This window comes from Mastomys coucha, unplaced genomic scaffold (assembly GCF_008632895.1).
Source record: "Mastomys coucha isolate ucsf_1 unplaced genomic scaffold, UCSF_Mcou_1 pScaffold21, whole genome shotgun sequence".
Lineage (NCBI taxonomy): Eukaryota > Metazoa > Chordata > Mammalia > Rodentia > Muridae > Mastomys > Mastomys coucha.
The window spans coordinates 20,818,215-20,826,339 of NW_022196904.1; the positions used below are offsets into that span (position 1 = coordinate 20,818,215).

The 8,125-nt window shown below is 48.6% G+C and overlaps 1 protein-coding gene across 1 annotated transcript in view; it reads right to left on the minus strand.

Moving 5' to 3' along the window:
• Sptbn4 (spectrin beta, non-erythrocytic 4) overlaps positions 1-8,125 on the minus strand; it is a 95,734-nt gene that overhangs the window by 41,710 nt on the left and 45,899 nt on the right. Inside the window, exons 16-17 of the mRNA XM_031385834.1 lie at positions 5,531-6,281; positions 4,041-4,243 (exon numbers count right to left, since the gene is read on the minus strand). Of these exons, the coding sequence (XP_031241694.1) occupies positions 4,041-4,243; positions 5,531-6,281 (954 nt within the window). The remainder of the gene's footprint in view (positions 1-4,040; positions 4,244-5,530; positions 6,282-8,125) is intronic.

Genomic DNA, 8,125 nt, shown 5'->3' on the forward strand with positions numbered 1-8,125 from the left:
AAAAAAAAAAAAAAAAAAAAAAGATGCTTAGAAACAAAAATCAAGCTGGATGTGTTAACGAATGCCTTTGTCCTGCCCAAAATCCCCGAGTGAGGGGCTGAGGTGTGGCTCAGTGGTAGAGCCCCTGTGTAGAATCCCCAGTGAGGGGCTGGGGGCATGGCTCATTGGGAGAGCCCCTGCCTAGAATCCCCCAGTGAGGAGCTGGGGTAAGGATCATGATAAAGCTCCTGCCTAGAATACGTTAGTGAGGGGCTCGGGGTGTGGTTCAATAGTAGTGGCACCTCATCAGCTTATATGCGTGCCTATCCTGTCATCCTCCTTCTCCAGAATCCAGGCAAAGGGAAGATAGCAAGGATGAGCCTGTTGGGTCCGTGACAGCTTAGTGTGTAATGGAGCTGTGATATGAGTCCAGCCTTTGGAACCCACATGATGGGTAGAGAGGACATATTCCCACAAACTGTCTTCTGATTGTCACACACGAACTGTGGCACTTATATACACAAGCACTAAATAAATAAATAAATAAATAAATGTGATTAATGTTTTAAAATGTGACTGTCTTTCCCAGCCCCCCCCCACCCCCCGCAACCTTACTAAGTGTTTTTCCCCACCCTTCTTTAACCCTCTCTTAATCAAGACTCTGCTGTCCTTCTGGGTGTGACTTGAACAGCACCTCTTACCTTTGGGTCTCGGCAATGACTCTTCCCAAGGTCTAATTCAGTGGTTCTTAACCTTCCTAACACTGGGACCCTTTAACATGTTATGGTGACCCCCAACCATAAAATTCTTGTCTTTGTCTCTTTCGTAATTGTAATTGTGCTACTGCTGTGAATTGTAATGTCAATATCTGATAAGCGGGGTATCTGACATGTGTCTCCTAAGAAAGGCTCCATCCTCAAGGGGTCGAGACCCACGGGTTGAGAACCTCTGGCGTAATTGAACACCGGTTTTGCCTGGTCTTTCTTAAGGATTCCCTGAGACTCTCTGGTTTTCTTTCTTTCTTTAACTTTATACTTGGCGCTGTATCCCCATGTTGTGTGCATTCCTTATCACATATATCCCCTCCATTGCAATGTCTCTTCCACTGAGACAAGGAGTATTGCTTGTGTGGGGGTGTGCTCATGTATGCAGGCTAGAGGCCAATCTTCAGTGTCTTCCTCTTCTGCTCTCCATCTTTATTTGTTCAGACGGTTCCTCTCATCTAACCTGGAGTTCACCACCTTGGCTCAGCTGGCTGGTTGCAGAGCCTCAAGGCTCCTCCTGCCTCTGCCTCCCAAGTGCGGGATTAAAGATGGTGTTACCACCGGGCAGTGGTGGTGCACACCTTTAATCCCAGCACTTGGTAGGCAGAGGCAGGCGGATTTCTGAGTTCAAGACCAGCCTGGTCTGAAGAGTGAATTTCAGGACTACATAGAGAAACCTTGTCTCAAAAAACCAAGAAAATAAAAAAAGATGGTGTTATCACTGCTCAGCTCTTCTTTATGTGGGTGCTAGGGGTAAAATGCAGGTTCCCCTGCTTGTGCCTTGAGCATTTTCCCCACTGGACATTTTCCCAGCCTGAAGGCAGTTCTTGTTTGTTGTTTTTGTCTGTTTTGTTCACAGCCATGAGTTCCTTGACATACAGTGACCGCTCAGTGTGTCCTTCTTGAATGAATGTAAAAATAAATGAATGCAGGATTGCCTCTAGAGAGACAGAGAGAATTGAGAGATGAAATAAACACAAGGTCTGAGAAGTGGGGGGGGATATGTTAGCATATACCTATAAACCTATTTCTTGGGAGCCTGAGGTTGGAGGGTCAGGAGTTTGAGGTCAGCCTTAATGTATAAAGAGTTGAGGCCAGCCTGGGCTACTGTCAAGGGAGGGAACATTAGAGATGTACATAGCATCTTTTCTCTAAAGTGGAAAGTGAAGGAGAAAAAGAACAGGAAACAGACATAGAAATAGATAGATGGATACACGGGAGCAAAGAGGCAGCATGTGGGGACTACTTCCAGAGAGACCCAGAGACAGAGCAGCATGCAAGCAGCAGGAGAGGCCTAAGAAGCAAGCCAAAGACAGCTACTTCCTGTCCTCTCACCAGGAGCCAGGAAATTCCTCAGAAATAAACCTGCACATCAATTCCACTGGGACTGTGGGGGGATTCAAATAAGTGGTATAGGGAAACCTTCCTTTCTGTGAGGTGGAAAAGCTGGGAGGGTTCCAGTGCCAGCTGTACTACTTCCTGGCCAAGACACCCCACAAATCAATTCCGTTACCAATCCTCGTATGCAAAGACAGCCAAGGAAAGTGGTGGGATTTAGCTGGTTTGATGGGGTGCTTGCCTAGCATACGCAAAGCATTGGGTTCCACCTCCAGCATGCTTCAGATAAGGATGTGGGTACACACCTGTGATCAAATACATGGGAGGTGGAGGCAGAAGCATCAGAAACTTAAGGTCAGTCTTGGCTATAGAGTGAAGTCTGGGCTACATGAGACCCTGTTTCAAAACAAACACAAAAGCCAAGAAGCCCAAAATCCAAGCAAAAGGAGGAGAGATGGTGAGACGTTTAGTTGGCTAAGAGCATTTGTTCTTCTTGCAGGGAGTCTGGGCTCAGTTCCCAGCACTTACATGGCAGCTCACAACCACCTAGAAAACCAGTTCCAGAAGGATCTGGTATCCTCTTCTGGCCTTCTCCAGCATCTGGCATCCACATGGTAAAGTCCTAGTAATTCCCTTTCCACTGTTCCTCACCTGCCATGACATGACCTGCTCTGCTCCATCAGCTACTGCCCCAGGACAGTCAGATCTCCCTGACAACATGGGCCAAAATAAAACTTTCCCCTTTCAACTTGTTCCTGCCAAGGATTTTCTCACAGCAAGGCAGAGGGATGGGGGAACTAATATATCAGTGGCATAGCTTTGTACACCCATCCCACAATGGTGGCAATGTGTCCCCTGTCGAGTAAATATTGGAGGCTGAAGAGGTTCAAGGATTAGACCTGTCCCCAACCTTGTGTCACTCAGCTCAAAACTAGGGTAGCACATTTCCTGTAGGCTCCCACAGACCACTGAACTTTTCTTGCCCTGACTCTCATGTTAGTCAACATATTTGTCAACCAACATGACAAGAGGCAGGAGCACCTCCTGGGGAAAGCTAAAACACAACTTTGTGTGGCCATTCACTGTGGAATCTGTGGAAGGATGAAATAGGACCCTGTGATTCTGCTGTCACCCAAATTCAGTCCCTTTAGTCAGGCCAGAGGACAGAGATTTTCAGTGTTCAAACTCTGTATCTTTTGGGTATCTTTTAGAGAACCAGCTATCTCCTACTGGCTCACAAAGTAGCCATTTAAATCAAACCCAAAACAATACATTAGCTAGGAACAGTGGGACACATCTGTAATCCTGTTGTTTAAGAGCCTGAGGTCAGAGGTTTGCTTTGAGTTTGACATCAGCCTAAGCTACATAGACCCTGTTGAAGGAGGAGGAGGAGGAGGAGGAGGAGGAGGAGGAGGAGGAGGAGGAGAAAGAGGAGGAGGAGGAGAGGGCATAATGATGTGTGTCTGTAGTTCCACGATGAGGTGGAGGCAGGAAGATTAGGAATTTGAGGTCATCCCAAGCTATGAAAAAAGTTTTAGGCTGAGTCAGGTGACATGACTCAGGAAGTAAAGGCACCTGCTGCCAAACCTGAAAAGCCCAGTTTGATCCTCATACTCATGTGGTAGGAGGAGAAGACAAAGTCCCTCCAGTTCAGTTGTCCTCTGACTCCATACATGAGCTATTGGACACACACACACACACACACCACGATAGATGGATGGCTGGATAGATGGCTGGATGCATGCATGCATGGCTGTAAAATGTCCCAGGCCAATCTGGTCTACAAGAGACCCTGTGCCAAAAACATAGATTAAATAAACAAACAAGGAATTAAATCGAAACGAGGAAAAGCAGAGAAGCTGAAAATAGGAATGGGAAGAAAGACCTGGGTGTCCCTTCCCCCATTCCACTGTGCCCAGACCCCACCTTCTGGGCACAGTTTTGGAACTGGGGACCTACTTCTCTAGCAGCCGAGCCACTGCCTCCTGGGCCTGCTCCCCGTAGGCGTTGCCTTGCCGCAGCAGGCTCTCTGCAGCTTGAACTGCCACCTGCATCTTTTGCTGGTTCAGCTCCATCGTGGTGAGAAAATCCCGGTGCCTTTTCATCGCCTCTTCTACCGACTCCACTGTGCAAGGGAGTTCAGCGCCAGACAGCGCCACCTCCTGGGAACGGAAGGAATACAGGTCAGCTCGGCTCCACCCCCGGACGCCGGTTGGCTCAGGCACAGTTCCGCCTCAGGGCCTTTACTCCTGCTGGTCCCTCTTTTTAGCAGTCTGTCCTTCCAGATTTCCCCCAGGTCTCTGCCCACTCTGCCAAATCTATCAATTATCCTCTCTTGCTAACTTCTTCCAGATAATCCACAATCCCAATAAGCCACTTCAAACGTGATTGTCCGCAAATTCACCTCTCATAAATCACTAAACCCAAGCAGAGCATTAATCTTAGAACTTTGTGGAGGCTGGAAAATCTGTGAGAGTTCAAGGCCAGCCTGGTCTATACACAGAGTTCCAGGCCAGCCAGGGCTACATAGTGAGATCCTGTCTCCATAAAAGCAAGGGCTGGATAGATGGCTCACTGGTTTACTGCTCTTCCAGAAAATCTGAGTTGGGTTCCTAGCACCCACATCCAGCAGTCCACAACGACCAGCTCCAGTGGCTCCGGCGCCTCGGCCTTCTTGGGAACCTGCGCGCGTGTGCATGTACACACGTGTGCACACAGTTAAATAGAATACAAATAAATTCTTTTAAAAATTAAAAGATAGGAAAATGGAGGGGATGGCTCGAGTATTAAGAGCACAAGCTGCTCTTCCAAAGGACCTGGGTTCGATTCCCATCAGCCACATAGTGGCTCATAACTGTAACTCCAATCCCGAAGGATCTGGTGTCTGGTGTCTTCTGACCTCCCAGGATTCTAAATGCATTTTATGCGTGAATACACACGGGCAAACCAAATAAAAATAAATATTTTTTAATTAAAAACTTGTCGCCTATGCTACTATGTGCCTATGATGGTGGTACATGCCTTTAATCCTAGACTCGTGAGGCAGAGGCAGGAGGATCTTTGTGAATCCAAGCCCAGCCTAATCTACATAGTGAGTTCCAGCAGTCAAGACTACATAGAAAGTAGATAGATAGATGACCGATAATTGATAGATGATAGATAGGTGGTAGATGATAGATGGGTAGATGTGATAGATGATAGATAGATGGATGATAGAGGATAGATGGTAGATGATAGATCTATCAGTCCCATGAACCCACACCACTCAACGTAACCTTTTAACTCTGTCACACACCTCAATTTTTCAGATATACATCTTTAATTCCCTACCCCCATCTCAAATAAAGCAAAAATCTAAGGATCCCGGGAAACACTTCTAAGTAAGTCTGTGTCCCCCACTCCCAACCCCTCTCAGCCCTGATCCAGCACCCCAGCCAGCCATCAGGCACCTGGTTGTGCAGCACCGCAAGCGCCTGGCACAGGTCTCTCAGGAAGAGCTGATAGACGTGCGCCTGGACTAGCGCTTCCCTGCGCTCCTCCCACAAGCCGAGCAGTTTGTGCCAGCCAACCTCGAGGTGGGGCAGCCATTCGTCTAGTGCCAGACCGGGGCCCAGCTCCGCGCCGTCAGACGCTAGCAGCGCCTCACTGGCAGCCACGATGCGCGCGTAATCCTCCTCGCGCTGATCCACCTCCTCCTTGAGCGCGGCGTGGCGCGCCAGCAGCCCGTCCGCCTCCTCCAGGCTTCGCGGCAGCGGCCCCTCGACGGCGCCCGCTGCCTCTTGCGCCCGCACCAGCCAGTCCAGGAAGGTATCCAAATCGCGCAGGAAACGCTGCAGGCGACCTGCCGCCGCCACCGCCTCGCCGCAAGCCTGAGCCGCTCCAGCCAGTGCGCCCCACTCGGCTCCTAGCTCCTCTGCGCCCTGGTGCAGGCGCGTCGCCTGTGCCGGGAAGCGTTCAGCCAGCAGCGCCGCCTCCTCCAGCAGCGCCGCCTGTCGCGGTTCCAGCGCCTGCAGAGCTGCCTCCAGGCCACTCAGGCGCCACTGCAGGGCTCCGCCCGCCCGGGGCGCGCTCTCCACCGCACGCCGCTTCTCGCGCACCTGGGCGCGCACCTCGGCCACCTCCAGCACGTGGTTCTCTACCAGCAGTACGGCGCTCATCTCCTCTTTGCGCTGTTCCACCAGCTCCACGATGCGGTTCCACCTGTTCAGGGACAGGAAAGAGGATGATTGGATGGAGAGTCCCACCCAGGGTCTTGGGACGCTCAGATGCCTCGGGACCTGGGAGAGTCCCAGTTTGTGCCTAAATCAATAGGATCCCACCCAGGACAGTGCTTAGAGCGCAACTCTCAATGTGTCACTCCAGCGCTACCGAATTACCTTCATAATAATATTAGGATTCTGTTTGTCATCTCATTATCTTTCAGAGTTTTTTAGCTGCTAAGGACCAAAAACAGGCAACAGTCCCCAGCTGCCTGCCTAAGGCACACAGTCCAGAGAATCACAGCTGTGTGCAGTCGTAAACGACTGTAATCTTAGCACTCCACAGGCTGAGGCTGAGGCTGAGGCAGGAGGATTGTCTTAAGTTCTAGCCAGTCTTGGAGATAGATAGATAGATAGATAGATAGATAGATAGATAGATAGATAGATAGATAGATAGATAGATTAGCTCTGTGTGTGTGTGAGAGAGAGAATGAGACAGAGACAGACAGACAGACACACACACACACACACACACAGAGAGAGAGAGAGAGAGAGAGAGAGAGAGAGAGAGAGAGAGAGAGAGAGAATGCTACTTTTCCCACTGTATCCTACTATGAAAAAATGCTTATATTTTAGTGTCTGGGATGTAGCACTTGCCCAATACCATGAAAAAGAATTAATTATGCCAAGATATCCTTGGCTTTTTATTTATTCAGGTTTGATTTTTGCACATGGACAGTGTGTGTGCTTGTGTGTCCTGGTGCACATACATGTGACTTAGCCTGCAGAGGCTTGAGATTGATAGCACTGTCTCCCTAAACCACTCTTCTTTTGTTTCTTGGAGCAGGGTCTCTGCACCTGTAACTCTTCAATACTAGCTATCTGGCTAGTCCAGCTAGCACCAGCTTACCCTAGGGATTTCTTTTCTTTTTTCTTTCTCTCTTTCTTTCTTTTTCTTTCTTTCCTTCTCTTAAGGTTTATTTATTTTGCGCTGGTGAGGTGGCTTGGTAATTAAGAGCACCAACTGCTCTTCTGAAGGTCCTAAGTTCAAATCCCAGCAACCACACGACCATCTGTATTGGGATCCAACGCCCTCTTCTGGAGTGTGTCTTACATACAATAAATAAAGAAATCTTTTAAAATAAGATTTATTTATTTTATGTATATGACTACTCTGTAGCTGTCTTCAGACACTCCAGAAGAGGGCGTTGGATCCCAATACAGATGCTTGTGAGCTACCATGTGGTTGCTGGGATTTGAACTCAGGACCTCTGGAAGAGCAGTCAGTGCTCTTAACCACTGAGCCATCTCTCCAGCCCCTCCCTGGGGATTTCTTAGCTCTGCTTCTCGAATGCTGAGATGACAGGGGGCTGTCAAGCTTTCTCTGGTCCTTACATTTGCAAGATAAAATAGATGGGGTGTTTTGTTTGTTTGTTTGTTTTTAATTCCTTTTAAAGATTTATTTATGTATACAGCCATATGCCTGTATGAGACCACCACATCTCATTACAGATGGTTGTGAGCCATCATGTGGTTGCTGGGAATTGAACTCAGGACCTCTGGAAGAGCAGCAACCAGTGCTCTTAACCTCTGAGCCATCTCTCAAGCCCCCTAATTATTTTTTAAATGTATGTGCTTACTTTACCTGCATGTATATACATGCACCACATGCCAGCCCACAGAGGTTAGAAGGCAGCATTGGATTCCCTGGAACTGGAGTTACAGAGGGTTGTGAACCACCATGTGAGTGCCAGAAACAGAACCTGAGCCATGTCTTCACCCTGTAGGAAGCCATTTCATAAGCACATCACCACTACAAGATGGCATTTGGCTTGCCGTTAGTAT